The 26,287-nt window shown below is 41.3% G+C and overlaps 2 protein-coding genes across 2 annotated transcripts; one reads left to right on the forward strand and one right to left on the reverse strand.

The window, feature by feature from the left end:
* Window positions 1-240: 240 nt before the first annotated feature.
* Window positions 241-18,729, reverse strand: LOC111230870 (phosphatidylinositol 4,5-bisphosphate 5-phosphatase A-like). Its single transcript, XM_022757746.1, has 13 exons — window positions 18,263-18,729; window positions 12,976-13,496; window positions 11,133-11,240; window positions 10,753-10,861; window positions 7,137-7,253; window positions 5,897-6,072; window positions 5,538-5,649; window positions 4,951-5,060; window positions 4,556-4,763; window positions 4,079-4,216; window positions 3,889-3,972; window positions 3,704-3,808; window positions 241-3,489 (listed from the first exon to the last, which is right to left on the reverse strand). Exons 2-13 carry the CDS (start codon window positions 13,482-13,484, stop codon window positions 3,121-3,123), a joined length of 2,145 nt encoding a protein of 714 aa, XP_022613467.1. The 5' UTR covers window positions 13,485-13,496; window positions 18,263-18,729; the 3' UTR covers window positions 241-3,120.
* Window positions 18,730-21,954: 3,225 nt separating this feature from the next.
* Window positions 21,955-25,049, forward strand: LOC111230913 (selenoprotein M-like). Its single transcript, XM_022757807.1, has 5 exons — window positions 21,955-22,188; window positions 23,005-23,040; window positions 23,250-23,284; window positions 23,406-23,484; window positions 24,285-25,049. Exons 1-5 carry the CDS (start codon window positions 22,093-22,095, stop codon window positions 24,513-24,515), a joined length of 477 nt encoding a protein of 158 aa, XP_022613528.1. The 5' UTR covers window positions 21,955-22,092; the 3' UTR covers window positions 24,516-25,049.
* The last annotated feature ends 1,238 nt before the right edge of the window (window positions 25,050-26,287 follow it).

The following is a 26,287-nucleotide window of genomic DNA, read 5'->3' on the forward strand; positions in this document are numbered from 1 at the left end:
TTTTTCTGGTAATCATTAAAAAGAATACAGTTTAAGATAAGTACTGTTGTTGCACCAATTACCTTTATAGTGACTGGCTGAGGAAAATATTACCTGCATTTCTTTGTGCAAAGGTTAAACAGCTCTGACGGCACTGTCTCAAGGAAATACGTTTCCATCTAAGGCCATCACCTTTATTTGATTTGCAAACACACATTATATGCTCAGTCACTGTTTATGTTCCTTTATCTATCTTTTATTCTCTCTATCACACACAGTAACGCTTTATAGATCATGTTTTTCACTTAACTGAACACTATTAAGCCGACCAGTACCACAAGAAAAAATAGATTATAGTGCAATTAAACATTTTTTAAACAATGACAATACTGTGTATGAGGAGACTCAAGAAAGACAGACCACAATTTGAAGGGGAGTATATTTCTCTGTGTTGCACTAGTTTGAGGATTGGGGAACAAAGCAAGCAACCTTTAAAAAAAAAAAACCTTCTCACCTCACCAATCAGATGATTTCACAGAGATAAACCATCCTCATATGCCAACAATTAATATCGTATCTCGCTTGCCGTAGTTTATGTCAATTTCATTCACAGTTATACAAACACCTGTAGACTAAACAATCTACACTTCAGACAGTAAGAGCAATATTTGATCTGAATTTACTAAACTGGAAAGTGGAGAAATCAGATTCTCTCTTCATAGTTCCAAATACAAAAAGAAAATAATTATCAATATTTTGTAATATCATTTTGACATTTCCATTGAAATAATGCTCCCTCACTGGCCAGCAGAATTCAGGCTCATTTAACATTTAAATAAGAAAATAAATACATAATTTAAGTAAAATAATCTTTATGGCATAGATTGTCTCCTATTTTATATTTTCTACCATACTTCATATTTATCCTTTACATACATATTCCTCTATTTTAGCCACATAATTACAAAACAATAACATTCTGTAGACAGAGCTTTTTTTCATAAACATTTCACAATAGATAATCACTGGTCAGGACTGCAGCACTGATCATACTTATCTAAATTACCTAAAGCAGGACAAGGTTCATACAATCTTAATTTTTTTTAAACATGTTATTCTAAACAAAGGTCCAGTAGATTTTTCATTTAAAAATTAAGAAAATACATGAATGCACCATGAAATGATTCAGACAATTTCAGATTTATGCAAGCATAACTATCCTGCATTTTCTTCACCTAACATTTATACTGCAGTTAAATTTTTATTCTGTCCATCTTACCATATTTGTCTAACAATTTTCACGGCCACAATTATGACAAAGAGGAGTCAAAAACAGCACTTTACAGCACAAAAATCACAGTACCGGAATGTACAGTATGTCCAGCAGCAAACCATGCAAACACAGTCGAACCCCATTCACTGCCACAGCTTGCTACACACACGCGCACACACTTCCAGAATCCAAAACACACACTTCCATAAAAGCACATACACACAAAACTGATAACAGACATACACACTGAGGTTACAGCCACAACAGTATACACTGTTCTATGCTAACAGCCCAAAAGTATGTCTAAGTGTCTAAGATGGTGCATCAGAGGTCACACGGTTAACAATGCAACGCAACTATTGTGACCATTGTCACTGTCAGCTAATCACCAGGATCTGTGCAGGAGGATCTGAGCAAGAGAGAACAAAAACACAAACAGTGAACTGAAAAGTCAAAATCATACAAAAAGTAAAGTAAAGGACCATTTCATGTACAATAGTGGAACATGTCAGCTTTGTATTATACTACTTACAGTATAATACAAAGGCCTGTAGTAGCTCTACATAGCAGAGTTCATGCCCACATTTTGTTGGAGATATCCATATTGAAAAACAAGTCTTGCTTCTATGTTGAAAACATGCACAAAAAAAAAGTTGAAATTTGAATGCAAATTAAAAGTGGGATCGAAACAAGTGTGTGGTTTCTGTGTTCTGGGTTAATTAGTTTAAAAAGTAAGTTAGCCTCTTCGCTGATTTGAACAGTAAGTGTTACATAAGGCCCAATAATTCATAAAGGTCTGTGTGTAAAAGCTACACACGTTGGTTCACATATTGCTCTAGTTACCACTGTAGCTGATGCGGCGGAGTTAATGGCCGACAATAAATCAAATGGTTCTGGCGAGACAGCTATGCTGTGTCAGCTGACAGTGAACCTCCCATGCCCATCACATCCCACTGCACTGATTTGGCGGTCTATTTAAAGGCCTTTACGCTCACATTTGCTCTCTACACTGACATGTGCTGTGCTGCTGCCTGAACCCCAGTCTCCACCTATGTTGGCTCTGCTCTGTTGTTATACACCCTGGAGGGACTTCATTCCCTCCAATGTTTCCTGCAAGTTATATCATGTTGAATTTCCAAAGCAGGGAACGTACACAAGAGCAGAGCCATACCACAGATTCAAACTGCACGGTTATGTCTGTTTGAAGATTTACAGAAACTAATAATGTGAGTGATTGTTGACAGAGCTGGTGATGCTTTCATAGGATGTTTTGGAACAAAAATAAATTTCATTATGTCTTTATTGTCCTTTTCTGTCTGAGCGGATTTGATTCATAAAAGACACATGTTCCACAACTAAAGGAAACTGAATGATTTGTGAGCAATGTCTGTGTCAAGAATGTCATACGCCATGTCTCAAAAGCGTGTTCCTTCATTTGCATGCAGTCGGCTGACATAACTGCTGGCTAAGTGCAGAATTTCAAACCAATGTTGGAATATCGGGAAGATGGTTTCTAAAAAGTATTACATAACCACTCTTTGACTCTACATGACCATAAATCCTTGAGTATTTCCTAATGCAAGGTGACAGCTCCCTGTACTGTCCACACCTGAGAACGGACAAAGATAGAAGAAACACAGGACAGAGTGAAAGGTTTACAAATAAAAAATATACAATGTGCACAGCTTAATAAAACAACTCAAGGCAAAGTGAGCCTCCTGGACAAGCCAGATGGCTGTTCCTGAAAAGGATGGCATCAGAAACTGTACATTTTAATTTCAGAAAACATACAGTGTAGTGGATGTATCAAATAAAAGACACAACAGTTGGCTATGTGACCTGTGACAACAGCAGGACTTGGTGGTGCATCACACTCCTGAATGCTCTGTGTTTTTGTCTTTCACCCCAGGAGCAGACGCCAGGTTGCTGCTGCCCTCTGCTGGGCGTCCTGTGGACTCGCTCCCAGCTGCTGTGGAGGTGCTGGATGGAGAATCATCAGTGACGTTGAGCTGTTTCACTTTGGCCTGTGCAGGACTGCCAGAGCGGCTGCGACTAGGGCTGTGGGTGCGGGTGCGGGTGTGGGTGTGGCTGCCGCTGCGATGCTTGCGGTGCTTGCCCTTACGTGGACTGGGACTGCGGGACCTCGTCTTCATGAGGACAACAGTGCTGTCATCTTCTGAGCTAAATTCAGAGCTGTCTGAAGAACTGATATCAAGGCCTGAAGTGGGAAGCTGGATCTGAGGATAGACAATAAAGAGGATAAGAGTGGGAAGGAGGGGATAGAATATAGAGAAAGAGCGGCAAAATGTCAGTGGCGGGAATGAAAAAAGTGTAAGGATGCAGATGGGAACATCAGAAGTAATAGCATACAACAGATGTACTGTCCCCCTCTGAGACACAATGCATTTGATTGTTTTAACCTCAAGAAAGCAGTGCCAGAGTTATGATTACCTGAAATGGCTCTGTTACACCCACAAGGGTGCTCATGTTGTTGCTATAGTAACCCAAGATAAAATCCCCTGAGCCTTTGGGCAATTCCTCCTCAGTAAATGTTACCTGGAAAACAGTTAGTGAGACATTTATTAAATGTGAAAGAAAATGATCTCTGAAGAGAATTCAGCACACATCCAGATTACCTGATGTTCCTGTCGATGAAAATCTGCTTCCTCTTGTTTGGCCCACACATATCCCACATAGTCCTTGTGGTGTTTGAAACCCACCTATGGAGGCAGCAGCAAAATCACAACCTCTAACTACTTGATTGAAAATTGTAATGCACAGAATTACTTTTTATACACATCATGGATTACCGACGGTAGAGGTTACCTTGTACAGTCCGATCCAGTCCCAGGAGCTGCGTGCGTAGTTGGGCGCCATTTTGAATTTTGCTATGGCATCAGCAATGCTGTTCCACTCATCCTCCACTATGAGTGTGACCAGGGGGATATCCACCTTGTACGGGAACTACAAAGACCATTTACCATAAACATTTACGCAGTGAAAAAATACTGTAAGTTTTCCAAAAATAATGAGGAGCTTGGTATCGAACTTCAGTACTTTTTGAATACCAAACCAAAATGTGTCCACAGCATTGATTATCAAAAGCTGTACTGGAGTACTGCATGTGATTGCATGGTCATATTCTTTGTTTTGTGAATGTATACTTTAGATGTTTCCTAAACTAAATCATAATTTTACTAAGTTTATATAGGGAAAGTTCTTGTACAGCTGTTCACGTTGGAGTACAGAAACAAAGAAATATATTATCACATTATCTTTACATTGTACCCTGTTGAGTCTCACCTGCAGTGTAAAGATGGAGGAGACCGGTTTGTGGTCGCTGACGGTGTATTCCATGTGACTTCGGTAGCAGTGCTGAGTCACTTTGGTCCCGCTGGTCAACCCTGAAATGGAGCCACGCTTCCCTGCACCGAGTACGGCGCCGGCAGGTGCGGTGGCTCTCAGGCGCCACAGAATCCGATCAGTCCAAGCTGGTTTACGCTTCTTTCCACTGGGATGTAGACAGAGAGATAGAGATGGAGGAAGAGAAAGAAATTCCCTAAATACTATTTCATTTAAAAGGAGAGGCACTTTCATGCGTCCCCAGGCAAGTGCAGACCTTTCAGAGAGGAGAGTAAAGTTTACTCTGAGCTAGGCACTGAGATAGAATTCATAACAGCACCCTCAGCAAGACCAACCTTGTGTCGTATGTATTTGTTCCAACATCAAACTTGTAGGTAGGAGAGAATTTCAGTGGTCCCTCTTGGAATCCCTCTAACACTGTCTCACTGTCTTTGGCCATGTTCAGCTGCAACAGTGACAAATAACAGACATCACTCACTGAAGATTTCTGTTTGGAAATTACATACAGCTCTTGCAAAAAGGTTTCTCTTTTGCCCCCTAGTGCACGCACCCACACAGTGCATGGTCCACCAGGTGAGAGAACACATTTTATCATGACTTTTTAAGCAAGTGAAATGACAAGTCACGAGCATTCTGACCTAAAGTTAAGATTTTAGAGTGAACAGCCTTTTGAAAAACAAGTCTGGATGACATTGACAGTGTCAGATGACAGTGTATACACCCACTATTGCTCCTCAAAAGAAATAAAACTCAATCAAAAATCAACCCAGTTGGCTGCTGTGAATACAGATGAGGTAAAGGACGAGTTGTTTCTAATGCTTTGCATGAAGACATGCAGAGGAGTTCAATTCATTTTCACAGTCTTTTTTTCATATATATATATATATATAAATAAATATATTGGACAAACTTTATTTTTTACCTGATCTTTTTCCCACAGCATGGGAAACTTGTTGTTATCAATGGCTGATTTCACCACTTGCATATCCAGGTCATCAATGCGGAAATTGAGATCCCCAAACCAGAACACCACACTGTCCAAAAAGGAGAAATTTCATGAATTCATCAATTCAAACAAGTGCAAGTACATCAGTACTTATTCAGGGCGATACCATGAATATGGAGAAAAGAAATCTGGGATTGTTTGTCACAGTTATATCAGACCGGAAAGGTTCCATCAGATTTTTTTTTACTGCTTATACTACAGATACAGTAGAGATATAATTGTAACTGTGTGTGTGGTGTGTGTGTGTGTGTGTGTGTGTGTGTGTGCTGACTTACTCATGGTCAAGAACCCCGGTGGCAGCCTGGCCCTCAAACTGCTGCTGCTGCAGGATGCTCTCAAAGTCCTCCATGCGCTGCTCTGAGTTTTCCATGTGAGCCGGCAGGTGGCAGTTGAGGAAGCAGATGGTGTGACCGAACACTGACATGCGGGCACTCACTCCACCTTTATTCCCCTGTAATATTTTGAAAGAGAGGAAGGCACACACTGCTGAGAAAAGGGGAAAAGGCATTTGTGTGAGTCTCTTCAACAATTTCCCCAAAAGCAAAATTGAATGAATGAATAAAATATAGTCAGTGATGGACAAGTGCTTAAAGACAGTGTGTCAGTTTTCCCCGTATTGAGCGGTGCCAGTGTCTCTGCTGCAGAGAGACAGGAAGTTTACTCATTAAGGACCATCGTCAATATTTAATGCTAACAGTGAAGTGCACAGTGGGGGGACAGGATGAGTCTGGATTTCCTCCCACTCTTCTCCCAACTGCTCTGACCCACTAAAACACAAAAGATGCTTCATTGCAAATTATGTAGAACAAGCGTGTGTGTGTGTGTGTGTGTGTGTGTGTGTTTGTGTCTGTGTGTTTGTGTGTGTGTGTGTGTGTGTGTGTGTGTGTGTGTGTGTGTGTGTGTGTGTCTGAGTATCTGATTTTCTACAGGGAACTACCTGTAGGAGATACTTGCTACTTTTTGACCTGTTTCAAAGAGAAGTGGTGCCTGTAAACAAAATTTTGATCCTATGAATACTCCTATGCTTGTTTCTTTTGTCCAATTTTCATAACAGTTAGAACACATGAGAAATGACTGATTATGAGAGTTCCTCCAGTCTGCAGTTTGCCCCTGGTTCATTTTTGTTATGCTTGACTTTCCAAGCATTAATAACCGCTGGCTGTGAGATACTAATGTCTATCTCTTTCTCATAAAACTAGACGGATGGCATTTGAATAGCAAGGCTTGATAATTTGGTTGGTATGCAGTTGCTCCAGTCACTCATACGTTAGGCCATTTGCATTAGATTACAAACATACAGTATGCTCAGCAGATAAAACACCTATAACATCCTCGTCAGGTCTGGATAAAGTAGAGAAGCGCTGTTTACAAACCAAGCACCACAAGTGTGAAGAAACTGTAGTGGCAAATTTGTGTCTCTCGGATCTCTGTTATGGAAGTCTCTGTAGGAGTGACTAGGCTTCATTACAGCCTGACACAGTGCTGATCACAGAATGGTGTCAGTGGCTGTCTCACCCAGTAACCCCCCAGGCCAGTGCGGGTAGTCTCAGTCTGGACTCCGCGGAGGAAGGGCAGATGGAAGTACTTGGCAAAGACCAACAGTAACAATCCTTGCATCCGCTGAGAGGTCACCTGAGGGACAACACAGGTGAGGACAAAGACAGTCAGACATCGAAGAACAAGATAGGACAACATGAATAGGTACACAGTGAGAGTTATGTGGAGGCGATTTACATAATCCTGAAAAGAGAACAGCTCTCGCACTGAAATTTCAATGTTCAAATTCTTTCAGTTGGGTCCGGCTTTGCTGTGCGTTCATTTCACTTTCTTGTTCTTTTCCCGTCCGCTTGCACTCTTCATCTTTCTACCGCTAACATTTTCATTTTGCCCTGTGGCCCAACTCTCCCGCTACTTTACATGAAGCTCTGCACATTAAAGAGGCCACAGCTTGTGGTCTGCCCTCACAGCGGAAACAAACCACTTTGTGGAGGAAACGTGACGTGTGCACTCGGACCTTTTTGCTTTCTTTCAAGCCCTCCACCATCATCTCAGCCACTCGCTTCTTGTTATGCTACATGATAATGTGCAGATTTTGACGATTTTGTGCCACTGGTATGAAAACACTGTAAGGAAATTTTTGTGCTGCATAAGAGAGGCAGGAATATGACGTGCATTTTGTTAAGTGGAAAAAGACAAGGTATTTGCATGCTATGCCAAACCCCTCACCAGATATTTATATTCATTCCTCCCTCTCCCTTTCTCCAGTTGTCCACACATCCCAACCCCCAACTACAGGCCGAAGAAGCACGATCACACCCTGCCTGAAATGCCCTGAGGTCAGTAATGGAGGCACACATCTCCACGTGACATAAGACCCTCTCGCTTGTATACTAACAGGGTATGTGAACGACGTTGTTGCGTAATAGTTTCCACTGAACCATAAAGTGGACTGACTTTATCTGTGGTACGTGTGCGGACATAGACAATGTGTGTGTCTGTGCGTGCACTTGTGTGAAGTCTGAGAGAATGTACCTTTGCCTGTGCGTACTGTGGTTGAAACGCATTTCTTATCAACCTCAGTGAACATTGGAAGAGCTCCTGAAGGCTGCCAAGATATATTTTAGGCTAGAAGAGAAAAGACTTTTAAGCTCAAGACAAGTGTGTTTGTGTGTGTGTGTGTGTGTGTGTGTGTGTGTGTGTGTGTGTGTGTGTGTGTGTGTGTGTGTGTGTGTGTTGTGTGTGTGAGAGAGAGAGAGAGCGAGAGATAGTGCATGTGTGCAGCGGTGTATGTTTGACCTTGTAGCTCACACGACTGAGGAAATGAGCTGTGGGTAACAAGTGTGATGTTTGCAAGGCAGCATGGGATTTTGGAAGAAGATAAGCGCAAAATAAATGCTGATTAATTCCAGTCTCTAATACTGACAACCACAGAAACATGAACTGCTACTTCAACATTTCATTACTCAGTATGTTTCCTAGATGTCATTTGCTGGATTTTTGAAGAAGCCTAATTGATTTATTGACATATGCACTTAACAAGTGTGTCTTAAATGAAATACTGCAATTCTGGTAATTCCTTCACCTGATATTAAATGACCTAACCTAAACATTAATCATGTTATAAAACTACTACATTTTACAGCCCAGCGGTATTTAAAATGCATGTTTAGCTGTGTCATAGTGAAATAAATCAGTCAAGTTGTACTACAATGCATTTAGTAGTGTGTGCAATGTTGCCATTAGAGATTAGGGCCCTGAAAAAAAACTGCCTTTGTTAATTTGTGCAGCTAAACTGTAGCTTACTCAAACACCAATAATGGTCACAATCAGCAACTGTTCAGCGAATAGCCAGAAAAAGTGTCTTGTTGGCTTTGTCTTTCTGCAGTGAAGGGCTGGTTTGAGAAAACTTTCTTGTGCTTGCAGCAGTTAAATTACCTGACGATCAGTCTGGGTGAGCAGAGTATCTCACAGCGGAAAGAATAGATGGGGTGTCGTTTTACTACGTGTCTGTCCACCATCTCTTGACTACTGACACCACCACATATTCTCCTTCTACCTAATAGCTTGAGACAACTCCAACTAACACATTCAACCAACCCGCTCACACCATTATGCACATGAAGCACACAAAAAGGTCACATTTGACAAGATGATTTTAACTAGAATTACCGCCTTGAGGTTGTATGCCTCCACCAAGCAGCCAAGTTGCGGGTAATATGGTCAGTCTCTCCTTCCTTAGTTACAGCATTGAATAAAGTGTTTTTACTGAACATTATGATGTCACAGTGAAGTTTACCATTGACCGTTTGTATAGAAAATGTCATCACTTCCTAGTTTTATCCTATTATACATTTGTGTTAAATTGTGTCATAATTAACGTATGAATGTGTGAGTTAAAAACGTGTTTCGTAGTGACCTTGACATATGACCTGTGACCACTTAATTCTAATCAGCTCAACCTTGAGTCCAAGGGAATGTTTGTGCCAGATGTAAGTTCCCTCAAGCATTCCTGATGCATCGCATTCAGAAGAACGAGATGTCACCATGACCTTGAACTTTGACCTTTGCCCACCAAAACCTTCAGTCAGTTCTTTTTGAGTCCAAGTGAATATTTGTGCCAAATCTGAAGAAATTCCCATTCAAGGCTGTCTTGAGATATCACATTCAAGAGGTCAGAAATGTGTTTTGTGAGGTAGCAGTACCACCAAAAACGAATCAGTTCTTCCTTGAGGTTAAGTGAATGTTCGTACCAAATATGAAGAAATTCCCTCAAGGCGTTAATGAGGTATTGCTTTCACAAGAACAGGGCGGACGAATGGATGGACGCACGGACAACCTGAAAACATAATGCCTCCGGCCCTGGCTGTTGTTGGCGCGGCGGCATAGCCAGGTTTCAACTAACGGGGCAAACGATGAGATAGCTGGAGGACAGCATCAGTCTCACTGTCAGAGGCCCATCAACACTGACAACAACATGATCCAAAAATAAAACAGCACCCTGGGAGACATTTGTCTAGCTCTCTCAGCTCGACAGCTGATTCACGCTCTCTGGCTCACCATGCCAACAGAGCCAAGCATCATTTCAGACGCAGCCAGACGAACACCAACCAGTTACAGTATGTGCCCTTACAAACATAAAAAATGGGAAGTACCAACACACCATACAGTTCTTTAGAAAAATAAACATTTCTGTATGGCATGCTTTTAATGTCATATTTGATATACAGTGTGGGACATAGATTACATCCCATTCAATTTGTGCATTACATGAAATCTATTGGATTTCTTAGTATCCTACCTCTCCACACCGGACATGTGTAGGCAATACGAAATAGAAAGATAGAGAAAAAGGGGTAGGTATGCAGGAATAAAGGCACACAGAGGGAGTCCAAGAGACAGTGTGAGCTTGACTTTGCATTATGAACTTGGCAGAAGATACTGTAGCAGATACGCTGACATTATACGCCTGTTATAAATTATCACTGCATCCGTTGCTCAGGGAACAAAATGAGCTGAAGCAGCAGCAGGAAGCAGAGATCTCATCAGTGTTCACGTAATGCGTATGAGTCTAAGTTGTTTAGCATTTTACTGTGAGTGTGCATATGTGTTTATAATAAAAGCCATTACTGACCAGCACATAACCAAAGGGGCTGAGTCTCTCCATGCAGACCTCGCTCCACTGGTCTGTGAAGAGGACATCTTTCAGCCTTTTGTTAATCATAGAGTTTACTTCCTGCAGCCTTGAAGAAAAATGACACACAACAAGGCACAGGGGTCAACAGCAGACAGAAATGTACGAGGGGCTGATGAGAGCAAGCTTGTAATGTAATGGTGGATTAATAAATGGAAGAGAACCGTTGCCATAAGGCGAGAGGGAGACATGCAAATCTGGGCCTGGCAGCTCATTATTGACATTGTCTGCAGCGTTGATGTGGGACAAGCGAACACAAACGGACACTTTGGCTTTTATGTGGAATAAACTGGATGACTCCTGCACCGCAGAACACTCACCCGATAATGTACATGTCTGTGTTTCCATCACCCACATTCAGCCCCAGCAAGGAGGTGATGTCATCAGGTGGCGTGGCCGAACCCACGTTCCAAGTGATGATGTGCACCCTGTTGGAAAAAGGTGTTACGTAATATCTCTTATAAACACTTATCGCCTAAACGCCTCAGTGTCACAACCTCCAGACAGCAGAACCCTTGTATTAATAACCCAATGTATCATAACTCTCCTGGTAACTATGACAGACACCTTTCAATGACTTTCTTACCACAAAATGTGACGTCTTGGCTGTGTGCTTGAAAGTAATGCAGGTAATGCAAGTAATGTTGTTTCAAGCAGCCACTGCTGACATTAGTTTGGTAAATTAAGTAGGGTCAATTAGAAAATCTAAATCATCCATATAAATGTGAACATAAGGGTGTCTAAGTGTGTACAGCCACCCACAATCCTGAAGAGGACAAATAATTAAACCTGTCTACTGTATATGCCACACACGTTTAAGAAACTTACATTTAATGCGTTATTTGCAGTGTCAGAAAAAACTACTGAAAATTTAACAAATGACACTTGTGAACACTTGAACACTCAGCTCTTTTCTCATTTACTGCCCAAACTAAGGCAATGGCACAGGATATGGTATACGGGACACTACCATCAAGTGCCCCACGTGTCTGAAACCTCTCCCTGTTGCAGCAGGGAGTGATCTTCCCACGGGGTCAGCCATTTTCTATGTTGGCCACGTCAGACTTGTTGCAGGGAACTTGAGCAATTTCCAAAAATGTTCTATAAAAAGTAGCGAGCTCACTACGCTCACTGATCACGAGGCAGTGTTATCGTTAAAACATCACTCGTCTGAACTTTCAACAGACCCTTCTCACTGCATCACAGCATGTAAAATACAGCTGCAGCTACTACAATTAGAGAAGCCTTATTTAGGTTTGGAAGTCTTCTTGTTCAGTAAATGACCTAAATCAGCCCTCAGACAATTTTATTTCCTGCGGCTGTGTTTTCTGTGCTTGGGCCCTGACTTTGAAAAGGGTTCTGTAAAAAACAAATCTACATGTCATTTTGATAAATAAACATTAAACTGGTTATATGTTGCTGAGAGACATCATTACAATATTCTGGCCTAGAATTGTGTCGAAGGTCACCGACTCATCAGTGTCTCAGTCTTCACTTATTCAGCAACATAAACAGCTCCAGTTTCAGTTAAATGTACAATGATTCACCAGGATTTGGTCAGAGACACACCCATAGAAAAGAGGGAGAAAAATACAAAAAAATACATATTAAGCTACAAAAGTAGTTCATAACACACTATAATGTAGTTGTAAACAACTGTAAGGGCTTTTAAAATTTCTGTTAAAGTACAGAGTTTATGAACAATTATAATGTCTCCTGAGACATATGATATTTCATATTATTCCAAATGTGTTTTACTATATTGTCATTTATTATCTGTTTCCACAGCAGCCCCCACTGATGGGTGTCCACAAGAAGAGTTATAACAAATCCACTAATAAACACTTGTGTCTGCTACATTATGGTCTGTTATGAACCATTTATTACATGTCTGCATACTGCGTATGAATTCTAAATAGGGGGACTCAAAATAAAGTGTTCAGAGATAAATAAAAAAAAACTAAAATAAAACTGTGTTAAATAACTATGATCTCAATTTACAGCAAAGATTATAAGATAATAATCATTCAGCCGTGCAGTGCTACTATGTATATAAATAAAGTCTATGTGTGCTAAGGCTAATCTTTCTTAGATGTCTGGGAATGAGACGCCCTGTGGAGACATGCTGAGACATGAATGTCACACACAGATCAGGACACTTGCCTGAAGTCTTCCACAGTCTGGGCCTGAGTGTCAGCTGTGCCTGCTACAGAGAGGGCCCTCTGTGCATGAGGGTTCAGGTGAGGAGGCACAGGCCTACTAGCAGGGGGGTGGGGGACTGAGGCAGCTCTAACTGGCTGGTGTCCTGGACCTTTAGGACGAGCCTTAACGCTGGGCCCGGTGCGGTCTCCGAAGGGTTTGACTGCTGCAGGGCCGGAGGGTTTGGGACGACTTGCTGCGGTGCCATCAGGAATGCTCTCATCCTGGTTAGCCTCTGAAATGGGTTCAGCTTTGGGCTCAGCTTTAGGTTCGGAGATGTCTACAGAACCCTCTACCCTGGCGCTTCTCTGGGGCCGTCGAGGCCGGACAGGACCTGGAGGCTGGCTGGTAGTGGGATCTGCGGCTGGAGCCGCTGAATTTGATGCTGGAGCTGGAGTTGTTGTTAAAGCTTCTGCTGCTCCATTTGGGTTGTCTTCTCGTGTCTGACTTTGGCTCTGATTATCTTGGTCCATTTCTTAATATTTCTGTGACAAAGAAAACAATTGTTGGAATGTTTCCACTTGAGAGATGCACATTTTGTTTTTTCATTTCGGAATTTAACTCATACTCATCCAAAACCTCTTATACAACTAACCCTGAAGATAACATTTTTGTGTAGCATCAGAGTTATATGGAGGGATTCATATAAGGAGCAGGACCAAAGTGCAGTTTCAGTGGCCATACAATAATGATGTAATGTGATAAATAAATAAAATAAAAAAAATTAAGAATAATTAATTATTTAAAAAATTAATAAATTAGGAAAGGATCTAAGAAGAAAAAGAGAGGATATCTACCACTGAATCACTGGACAGCAAAACATGCAGCCAACAAGTCAATTCAGCTGATGAGTGTAGGACTGTCATGAGACCCTATTGACCGAGCAGGAAAGCTGACTGAGTCATTCAGGCTCCCACCATCATGACTGTTCAATTACCTGCCTTCTCACGGCCTTGAAAACAGATGAATGCAGCTGCACGTACTGATGGCAGAAGACATTTGAAAGAATACACTATATAAAAACATCTGCTGTAGAGCAGGAATATTCTTCTACTGTCTTAACCTCCTACAGATTTTACAGGAGATGGGAGATTTGGAGAAAAAACAAAGACCTGGACACAGTTTATCATCTCCTCTACTTCTGCCTAAGCCGCCTGCTAGTCCTCCAGTAACCAGGGAGATGCTCAGTCAGTTCATATCAGCTCAGAGCACCTGCCACACTATGACATGACAAACCGCTGCACAGTCCAGAACAACAAAAGTCAATAGCGCAGAATAAACAACAACACAGAGAGTGGAAGCTGCAGAGAGATCCGACAGACAGAGAGCAGCAGAGGAGGAAGTCAGGGGTAAAAGAGGAACATAAGCCAACTGATTCAAGTAACAATCCATTCAATTATTGTGTGAATAAATGTCCAATTTGCTTTTCTCTATTGCTGACTGATAAAACAATAGCAATTAAGCTACTGAATTACTATTCTTCTTTAAATGGAAAATACATCAAGCATTTTACATCAGAGGCAACTGCGTCAATGAATCGATGAAAAATGTATAAATATAAAATTAATAGCTGAGTAATTATGGCGAAATTCAACATGTCTAAAGACAAAACAAGTGTCTCTTATAGAAATTCAAACTGAAAAAAAAAAATGAAAAAACATATTAGGCACACTCGACACCAGAATAAAAACAACCAAGAGTTTCTCAGATGTAAAATCCCCAAAATATAAAAACCCCATAGACGCAAACATGGTTTTGTGCTTAAAATTGCTGATTTGGGCATAAAATCGTGGCAGCCTGACCCATCAGTCCATCAGTAAGAAGACCCCTAACCCTGTGCACAGCCAAAACATGGTAGACATTAACCCATCATATTTACAACACGACTGAAATTCTGCCCTGTACATCATGGACATATTTTTAGTCAGTGGGGAGACAGACTTATCTGGTTGGGGACTGAGAAACAACAGAGCTCTCTCTTTTTTTTTTCACATGACCTTGGAGAGACTGAGGCCATGACTCTCATGCAGAGAGGAGAGCTGCCTCTGTGCTCCACATGTGCCCAGAAACATGGTGGTCTGTCAGTCCACCAATAACCTGGTGCCTGGCTGGAGATAATGCATTCCTGTGGTCCATGTATGGTGTGTGTGTGTGTGTGTGTGTGTGTGTGTGTGTGTGTGTGTGTGTGTGTGTGTGTGTGGAAAGGGGGTGGGGGTGTCAGGGCGATTGGGCACACGTGGGAGTGGGTGTGTGCAAAACGAGCCAAGGGAAGCAAGGAGAGGCGAGCGAGACAGCCCATTCAGTGACAACACCGTGTCTCTTTGCAGAATGTCTCTAAATTGATCCTCTCACACTTCCCTCTGGCACCGTCTATTTTTCCAAGCTTTAATCCCCCTACTCTCTCTCTCTCTCTCTCGCTCTCTCTCTTATCGTCCCATTTCTCTAATCCTCCCTCTCTCCACATCTTCTCCAGACTCTGTTGTTCCATCTTACCCACCTTCACTGCACAGACATTGAATCGCTCAGCCCTCCAGTTTAGTTTTTCCCATCCTACCTTTTTCCTTTCACATCAAGCTGACCTAAAATCTTTTTTCTCCCTTCCTCTCTTTTCCCCCCTGCGCTCTGAGGTGACACTTGTGCTCCTCCAGCGACATGCTCTGTATTGTTTCCTTCAGCCAACCACCTCACAGTCACTATCAATGACGTCAACATGCCACAGTCTCAGCGGCCACCGTCACAACGGTCGGACAGAGATCATAATCAGTAGTAATGTGCTGGGGGGGAACAACAAGGGGGAAAAAAACTGATGATATGTGACGATGGGAACGAGAGCATGTTCAGTCCATGTACGAGATACTGCACAAAAATAGCTGGGAACGAGGAGGTACAGTATGTAGGACTTTGTGACGGTGACATGGACACTAATTAGGGCGGAAGCAGCACATGCAGAGGCTTCTCGGTTTGTTTTTAGGAAAACATTTTTCCATTTTTTTTCTGCCGGCCAGAATCTAAATGCAGCGCAGTTCATCTTTCTAACACAAAAAAATGTTTAAATGTTTATTTATATATAAGGAAGAATCAAATATTAGCCTCTCCGGGACTAGTCATGATAGACTACCACTTCTTATTCCACTCACGTTCACAGAGGAGAGTGGAATGATTTGATAATAACAAATGTGTCACGGTGTTTACATGCTCCCTCCTGAGGGGGTGAGAGCTGAGAGAGCCAGGAAGGATGTAGTGTAACCCAAACAACAGGCAGTAGCCAGCGTTCTTGGCAATCAAATGGTCAGAAGTCATATTTCACATCTTTAGGGGATAACATGGAGGTCATGAAGGAGGGATAACAACGAAGTCATTTATATGGTCACACTGAATTATCCTTTATCTTAAATCCTAAGCTCTGTATGGTTGCACTCTGTTCACCTCTTCAGTGTTTAATATTGAAATTTCAGCCAAGCAGTGTGTTGGTGTTCGGGCCCTCTGGGGCCATATGCCCCTGTGACAGGGATACTAATGATGACCCGGACAGAAATGACACCGGCAGCTGCTGCCAAAGCTGTAAATGGCTCCTCCAGGTCCTAGTGCCTCTGAGTACCCCTCCCCTGTGTCCAGAGGGCCTCATCTTTCCGATCAGGTCAAAGCCAAGGCTGCAGGATGTTAAAATGATTTTGCTCTGACACTGAAGACATGTGCTGACAACCTACAGTATAATGTCTGTACTGCAAAATTATGTTGTAAGTTACAATTTCAGATTCTGTCAATTAACAATGATAGAAATCAGCCAAATAGAAACATTCACTCATTCTGCTTAAATGGCTCTCTGCAGAGGAAAACAGTGACCATCAGATGCAAGAGCAGCATCTGCCAAATAATTGGCATGCATACATTGCACAATGTCATGTAATTAGGATAAACATTTTCATTCAGTTCAAGATAACCTGTCTGTAAAGAAACCTGACCATGGAATCAAATTCAAATACTCATTAGGGATGATAAAAATAAACTCTCTGTGCTTGGACTGGCCAGTGAAATAGGTCCGACGCATGTGTACAAGACAGAAAATCAGCCTGACAGTCACTGACTGACAAGTCAGTTAATCACTCACATGTTCCTTCCTGCCCAGTTACTGGTTCTGAAGTGAGACTTAAGAAATACGTGCCATATTTCACAGACTTGCCACAAGCTGCAACAGCAGTAACAAAACCTGTTAGGGGAGTCATAATCAGTGAGTTTGGACTAAAAGTTAAATGCATCATTTTTGAATCCAATGTAAATGCTACCCAATGTTAAAGCCTCTTTCAGTGCATATATTACATTACATTACACTGTTGCATGAGAAAGTAGAAAATGTAGCTGCAATTTGAATACTATCGAGCACTGTAATGTTTGGCACTGTAAGGGTAAAGCATATATGGTTTATGTTTCACTATGTTAATAGATGACAAATTTATAGCATGAGTTCAGCTCTTAATATTCAAATATGCAAATGTGCCTGACAACCAAGACAAGGCTTTTTGATATCTGATATGGTTTGTAGAGACTAGAATACAAGTTCTACATTATACACTGTCAGGGCAGCGGACACCAGTATTTGGTCCATGGTAGATGCACATACATACGTACTGTGACAGAAATGACTGATGCCTGGGCTGAAAGAGGAAAGCAGCAGATACAGTATATGGCCTAATTACACTCCAGCTTCGAGGACAATATTTCTGGCTGCAAAGGAGGATGAAGGTCATTTTAATTCAGTGTTTTGCCATCAGATATTATCTCAGACATATGGGTGCCAGGGTGTACATGCTTGTGTGTGTGTGTGTGTGTGTGTGTGTGTGTGTGTGTGTGTGTGTGTGTGTGTGTGTGTCAAAGATGAGGGAGGAAAATATCAGTCTGTGTGTACACATTTCTAATATGTAACTATAAGATTATGATTCACCAGCATGATTTCTAAAATTGAAAAAGAGGTTTATTCTTAATTAACACATAGCTATGACCACTGCATCAATATCCATTCTCATGTAGACACATCCAACGACAGGAGGATCAGCTTTCAGGGATGTCTTTACAGCTGCTGTCAGGATGAAACAAAAGTAAACAACAATATTTCCTGTCTTGCATAATTGGATGTGTTTAAGCTGTCACTTCCTCTGGTGATTAATAGAACAGAACTGATCTACATTAAATGCTTCTGATAGGTTTCAATCTTGAACATAACGCATGCGTGTAGCTGATTAATTGTCACCTTTACCTGTTGTGGTTCGTGTGTGCTGAGGATTTCAACAGCTGATCGATCTTGAGTGAACCGTTTCTGCAGAGGTAGAGGTCGGTCAGTCCGGAGCTTCGGTGGAAGATACAAGAATCGCGTAAAACGTTAACTGAAAACACGCTGAACTTTCCTTCCCAGTCGCCTCCCAGATGAAACCATCGGCATCCCAGCGCCTTCCCCCCTTCCTCCTTTCCTTCCTTCCTTCCTTCTTTCCTTCCTTCCTCAGCGGGGAGATGACAGAGAGGAGGAGCAGGTGGGGTTTAGAGCTACGCTGGCGACAGATTTGCCAGGCAGGCTACATCTCTCAGAGACACAAATGTCTCCTCCTGCCTTTAAAGACACAGGCTGCAGCAGCTTCCACACACGCGCCTGTGTCCTGTACCTCCCCCCCGTCGTGCCCTTCAAATTAAACAAAACGACCGACAGCGCTTCCGTAAACGAGCAGCCACTGCCTGCCAACGGCGCTTGGTCTGATGATTACAGTTGAGTCCGACTCTGAAGCTCATAGAACTGAAGCAGGTAGAAGGGAAATATCTTGGCAATTACGCCCACAAACACGACTTCCATTTGCGAGCTGAAAGGATAATACACTCTGTTACACACTCTTACACGACGCAGATATTCATGGTTACCAGACGATTCGCCTTTATCAGGGTGTGAGCCAAAATACCATTCAACTGTGTAGATATTATGGAGCACGGCTGTTCTATGTAATATAAATCTATGATTAACCACTACTGCCGCCCAGTGGTTGCTACGGCGAAGTGCGTGGCATAATTAGAGAGCAGCAGTCTTACCTTCCAGTTCAACGGAAGCACCTGCATCTTTTAAATAACCCTTTGTAGTGTCACTTTGCCAGATATAAACCACTGAGAATTAGACATTTAATTGGTCCAGGCCCCCAATGGATTGATTAACAAATGGAGATACCCAGTGGCCCCCACTGACCTCGCTGGTCCCTGGACCTCTGTATGAAATGACTGTAAATCTCTTGTTTCATAGACAGACATAGAACACAATTAAAAAACACAAATTGGCCACAACAAGAAGTGAAATAATCAAAAAGAAAAGGCAAAACAACCGCGAATAGACACAAAACAATCAAAAAGAGGATTTTTTTTCATGCATATTGGTTTCTCATTGTATTACTTACAGTATGTTTCTTCTGTCTTATAGCGAATCTATCACTTGTAAAGCACTAACTGCACTAACCTTTTTTATTTGTAGACTGTATGCGGCCCAAAATCACAAATATGCCTCAAAGGACTTTACTGTGCAACACACAGCACCATCCATCCATAGATCCTTGATGCAGCTAATTACACACTCATCCAAAAAAGGAAGGAAAAACAACAGAGGAGGAGGAGCCTTTTTCCACCACAAACAAACATGCAATGGATGTCATATTTTCTCTCCTGAAAGGAGAATATTAAAATTGGGAATTTATAGGCTATATCTAACATGAAAAGTGAATATGCTGAGTCATTAATATAAAACTGTGCAGGGACAGATTCATAAGTGCAGAGCTGGTTCCAGAAACATGAATTTGAAAGATGTTGTGATGGTCAGAGGAATGATATCACCAGATTTGAGTCAGCAGGGCTTCATTTCCTTGCAGAGCTGTTCAAAGTTACATGTCACAGTTTTCAAACTCCCGGTTCACTGCGAATAAATTAAGTTTCCCACAGACTCAAATTGGAAACTTGGACAGGAAATTCTTTAGAATGAGTCCACGACTGTGAAAATGTAATAAAACAACAGCTTCTTTTGTTCCATTCTATCAAAAAAGTTGAATGGCTGATTTTATAACACTAACACCACTCTAAATCTATAGAGACTCAAACACCTCCACACTGAGACAAAGCATGAGATAAGATGTTGCCATGGCAACACCCGAGGGTACCTCATCAGTCTCCATGACCTCTTAAATGCCTGTGGCCTTTATAAAATGAATGACTCAAAAACTGTATCCTAGTGCATGTGTGTGTGTGTGTGTGTGTGTGTGTGTGTGTGTGTGTGTGTGTGTGTGTGTGTGTGTGTGTGTGTAGTAAATGTGGTGAACTAGACTGAAGCTACTGGTGGTGCACAGAAGTAAATTAAATACTAGAGGATGCGATGAATGCTTACTGCACATACCACCTGTATACTGTATCCTTATGATGGATAATAACTTACAGCATGTCTATAGTGATAACAGTGATGCAATAAACATTAAATGTAACAACCTGCAGTTTATTGTTTACGTTATTTCTTTCCAATACTGCATTATAATAAAAAGTGAATGCATATAGTATTACTATGTGGTATATAGAGAGTAAACCATACACAATTGCTTAAGTACAACATCAAAAAAAGCTGTAGTTTTTTTGCCCAGTTATTAGTAAGTACTACACTGTGTAAGTAGTAACTATATGTTTTCCTTTCCTTTCAGGGGGGCCTATTCTAGCATGGATAAGCAATGTTTTATGTCTTTGTCTTCTGCTTCTGTTCTGAATCACACAGACAACAACATAGGTTTTGTGCAGTAGATAGGTCAGTGTTCGTGTGTCATAACCTGCTGTCATGGTACCTTATTCTTTGCTGCTCTCCTCATTACATCCCTTCAGTGTTCCTATATCTGCTGTTCAACTCAACTCAAACCAAATTCAGATCTAATGTTTACTCAACGAGCTTTTGAAATCTTCCAAGATGGATCATGGCATAACATCTGGAAATTTTGCAAAATAACCCCAAACACATACAATGTGCTGATATTAATAGAATATAAATAATCAGAATATAAAGTTGAATATGATCATACAGGCCTAAACTCAGCAATTTGGTCAACAACTGCTTCAGGGTTAGTCACAGACAACATTACATTCATTATACATTTTTTCTGTCACACGCAAATATGTTAAATAGGTCTGCATCTTTATACTACTGTGAAAATCACTTAACGTGGCAAAGATCACATTTCTTGACAGGAGTCTCACCTTGCTCCACCTAAACCTGGGATGACATGACTCACTTTGTAACCCAGCAAACAGGTAACCCTCGTTCCCTAGAGGTTCTCTAAAGGTTCTACAAACCTTCCAGGCTAAAGGTAATTTTTGTGGAACCTTTGGAGAACCTTAAGTGAACGTTCCCTCAAGGTTCTATGAAGGTTCTACAAACAGAAACTCCAAGAAACGTGACGCGAACCACGTATTTCTACCTAAAATGAAAGTTCGCGACGGGATCCAGCGAATATTCTCGCTGTCTTCAGCGAACGTTCGCGGATCCGAAAATTGTTCGCTGGGTATAGAGTGTCCTCTATAAGTGTGTGAGTAAACTCGAAAGGAGTTTACCACATTCTTCGCTACATGTAGGGAATCGTAATACAATGCAATAATGTTTGTATCATATCTTTATTACAGTAGCTGATCGTTGTTTCTAAATATAAAACAGCCCACCTGCCACCTTGCAGGGGCATAAAACAGGAGAATATGTCTGCAGTATGTCGATTTGTTTATGGTTTTAATGAGCAGTCTCTTTCCTTTTAACATTTACGAGGATTAACCATAGATTGTGCATCAAATCTGTATGGGATTTTCTGTATCTTGGTGGGGATCTCGCAGATAACCAATGAGCGCCGTCTCCACGCCTCATTCTCTCATCTGGGAGAAATATTTGACGTGGCAAGAGGTCCGGACGTGACATAGCTGTACATCATCTCCCCTCCTCCTCCCCCCTCTTCCCCGCTTGCTCAGTTACCTACAAGCATCTGCAGGTACTGGTCCCGGAGCAGAGTGATCGAGTCCTGGTCCGCGATCTGATCCGGGGGGGAAATAATGTGGCTGATCCTGTTGGCCAGTTTACTTCACTGCGCTTCGGCCTACGATGTGGATATGAAGAAACTGGAGGGGCTGGCAAAAGCGAGGGTGGAGGTACATTACGGCTTCTTTATGCCACGCTTCATACATGAAAGTGGGCTGAAATAGATTCAGAGTGACAGTTTCTGAATCAGATTAGTTTAAATGTGTGAGTGGATGCGCTTTATTTCTCAGATCTATGTGTCTGGCGCATGCGTGAGTCTTCTATGGGAGTGGATAGAGCTATAGTAAACTCCATCTGTTTATACTACACAACCAAGGACACTAGCTGTGTAGACTGGAATTCGCATTTTATTGTTGTGATAACCATAAAAACTACTGCACATTGGCTTGGTGGTGATTTTAAGATGGAAAAAAGGGCTCAGGGTCTGTTACCGGGGGTCACACAGTCCTACACAAAAGTTTCTGAAACTCTAACCCTCTTTTTGTGAGAAAACATGCAGTCTTTCCCCAGGGTGTCACCCAATCACCAACTTGCCTGTAGCACTGAAGCAAAGCATATTATCTGATGCTATTGTTGTGTAAGTCATACTTGCTACTACATAGGCCTACTTAAGGCTCAGATTTCTGCAAAATTGGGTTAGGCATCTCTCCCAGAGGTCTACTTAATTCTGTGCTGTGTGCAGAGGGTGCAACGTTTCAGTGATGGGAAAATGAGATACACTCGCTGAGGTGTTTTTGAACAAGGAACCTAACCCTAAAACTGCAGCAAAGGAGTTGCTATGAAGGAAAATATGCAGAAAGACACATTTCAGTAGCCACAACATTACAATGAGATTATCTTTTTCTTAATCTAGGTGATGTCTCATTTCCTATTTATGAGAGCTGCTTATAACAATTTCCTCTGTCTTATGTTTTGTCTCTCTTCAGACGTGTGGTGGATGACAGCTGAACAGGCTCAGAGAGGTAAGTTACCCTCCGTTATGTAATCAACAGGAACAGAACGGGCAACACACACTGAGAGCCGGTGTCAGAGGCAGACTGAAGACTAATCCCTGCCTGAAAGTGTTTGCCATTTGAAAAAACATTTTATGTTTTTCACATAATCCCTGAAAGATCACTGTCACTGAAACCAGCCCTGAGTGAAAAACATTAATCTCCACCTCTGTCTGCAGGTCAAAGCCTTTGTGGTCCAGGATATTCCTCTTTAGTATCCTTTTCATTCATGTACATTGCCATTACATGCTCTTAAGTACATCTGTTCATAAACTGCCTGAAAAAATCCAGCATTTGGTCTCGGTGGTCTCGCTCCTTGACAGTCACTACTTCAGCCACAACCTGGTGATGAAGCACATTCCTGGGGCCGACCCTGAGCTTGTCCTCCTGAACCACTATTTTGAAGAGCTGGATGTAAGTCTCATTTGCTACGTATTTATTGTTTGTTTTGAAATATATAAAAACCCCTATATGTTGAATTGCTTGAAGTCTAGTTTTTGCAGAAAAATCAGCCCATGCAGATAAAAACCATTGCAGTCTATTAGACAGCAAGGGGGCTGTGATATACATCATTGTTTAGGACAGTGTCATATCAAACCAGTCAGTTTTCAAATTCTACACATGTGGGTTTTGTGCATCATTTTGAAATTTTTGAAAAACCTTTGCTTTATCATTTTCCAAAAGTGAAATAAAAGAATGATGCAATTTTAAAAAATCCATACATTTGGCCACCTGGGGGCAGAAAACTATCCACATCGCCTCTTTAAAAGGTGGTGGTAAATTAGTTAGCAAACAGCTGCCTATGCATTCATCAAGCAAACATGGAGAAACACAAGCATAAATTTCATAATATTCACTTAACCAGTTTCTGAGGGAAATATCTTGCTCCATGCTGAAGAGAACTGTAGAGTCAGGTGATAAGTCTTTGTGGGTTCATCACAATAAGCGACCTCTTTCACATTACACACGGTTATTTGACCCACTGTTAATATATAAATATGGAATTGTGCAGCTTTAACTTTTCCTTTCATAATTAAATCTTTAATTTTAAACCCATCAGTGTTGATCTCAGTGTTGGTAAAACAGCTCATTGTCACACAACGTACTGACATCTGTCATATTGAATGTACTGTATATTGCAGTTACTCATTAACAGTGAGGGAAAAGTAAATTTACAATGGAATTATCCTTTAACCTTTGTGCTTCCTCCACAGCGGATTGCCTTGTCTGATATGACCCGCTCTGAGATTAATGAGCTGCTGGAGAAACTGGGTTTCTACAAGAAGGCTCAACCTGAGGACGAGGTACCGGAAGAGTTTCGCTTCTCTCCGGCCAAAGACAGCCCGTTTAAAGACGACCCGGCTCACAAACCTTCCACTTCTTCTCTTGCCACAGAGAACACCTCCTCAGAGCCCAACGCAGAAGTCAAGCACACTGACCTATAACCTGTCCAAGTGCAGAAAAGTAGGAATATAACAGTACCACTCTTCCCCATAGCTGCTCCACGACCAGCTGGTTTTTGCAGTTGATGACAGAAATGTTTGTCACTTCAGAATAAGACCAGCAGATCGTGGATCAGTCCTTGGGGAAAGACAAAATCTTAGCATCAGCAAAAGACCTTTTAAAAGGTCCAGTCTGAATTTGCACATGTTCTGGTTTTTTTTTGTTTTTTTTTAGCAGTCATAAAAAACCCAACAGGCCGCTTTGTGATTGCTTTTCTACCCTCCACACAAAGACTGGCAGTGTGTTTGTTATATTTTGTCTTTTGGTTCATCATGTGTCAGCTGTCTTCAGCACCTTCGCCTCTCTTGAGTTCTCTTGTGTGTCTTATTACTTCCTACCTACTGTGAAACAGAATGAAGCCCCAGGCTGAAAATCGTGCGACTGGCCTGAGGTTGATGCTACGTGCTCTGGTGGGCTGGACTGATACACACAGGAGGATTCAAGTGGAAGTGCAGTAAAAGAAGAAAATAAAATATCTGAGAAAAAAAAAAAATGTCATCTCTAGTTCTTGTTGCGTTGAATATGTTTTCTTGTCCATTTCCTTTTACACTACAAAGTGTAAGATTTCAATAGGTAGAGTATGAATGTGCATGGCACTTGACAGGAATAATTGGGTGTGGTTTTATGAGACGATTCAGAGCAATAATTCCTCACAAAGGCATTTGTTTCTCAAATTGGTTTAATTGTTAATTCACATTTAACTGTGGTGCACAGAAACATGAAATTATAATGTGTTTAAGCTCTTATATACAGCGGTCACTGCTTGGTGGAAGGTATTCGTTTTTCAGTTTCTCAGCAGTGGAATAATTATCAAATAATTTCTCTAAGTCTACTAAAACAGAGCTATAAGAAATAAGTTTCACCAAAATCAGCTCTGTAACCAAATTTTAGACATCTTCTCATAGGAACCTTAATTTTACAAGCAGAATAGAAATCTTCATTCAAAAAAAGTCTCGTTAGCTTCATGTTGTAAAATATACAATCGGCAGTTATGTTCAGTCATGATTACTCATGTTTAAACTGAGAGCTTTCATCAGGTCCATGAACTTGTCCAAAAAGCGACACCAATTTTGTTTCACAAAACATCGTCGTAGCTTGAGCTTAATGACTTACTTTAAACAAAACTTTTAAAAAGTATAATGTACACACTAAGAAAATAAAAAAAAACAAAAAAAAAACAGATATATATAAAAAAAAATCCATCCAAGCATAAATAAGGAGCCCTCTGAAAGAGCTGTGTGTGAGTGTGGTTGGCAGGGTGTGGCAGTGATGCTGTCAGTCAAGCAGTAAGAAACAGGATACAACTCAGCTGTACGACATCAGACTGCAACCAACTCCTCTTGTGTTCTTTCTACCTGGATTGAAAAAAACATGCTTGACTGCAAACACTTTTGCCTTTGGAATAATATGATGATACAGTAATACAATTTCTCAGTAGCACTGTTGAGTTCAGAAAGGTGAGATTACTCAGCGCTGGACTCCAACATAACAACAGCAAAACAATGTTGAATCCATTCGAGGAAAAAACATCTCTGTGCTCATGCATTAAGTAATAATATGCTAATTGATTATATCAACATGAAAATAATAACTTAAAATTAACTTAAAATTGTTCAAGCAACCAGAGTTTGGTAAAAATGAAAAAGTACCAAAATGAAAACCAAATAATGAACTTTATGGGCTGGGTATATTTTTCTTCTTCAGTGGAATTAAC

This window comes from Seriola dumerili, unplaced genomic scaffold, assembly GCF_002260705.1.
Source record: "Seriola dumerili isolate Sdu_G_001 unplaced genomic scaffold, Sdu_1.0 BDQW01000290.1, whole genome shotgun sequence".
In the NCBI taxonomy this organism is placed as follows: Eukaryota; Metazoa; Chordata; class Actinopteri; order Carangiformes; family Carangidae; genus Seriola; species Seriola dumerili.

Bases quoted from the DNA above. Each gene is read 5' to 3' on its own strand.
- LOC111230870 (XM_022757746.1), bottom strand. From the start codon at position 13,484: ATGGACCAAGATAATCAGAGCCAAAGTCAGACACGAGAAGACAACCCA. The intron at 11,241-12,975 runs GCAAGTGTCCTG...TTTTTCCAACAG, and splicing joins CAGACTGTGGAAGACTTCAG to GGTGCACATCATCACTTGGA. The intron at 10,862-11,132 runs GTGAGTGTTCTG...TTTTTCTTCAAG, and splicing joins ACAGACATGTACATTATCGG to GCTGCAGGAAGTAAACTCTA.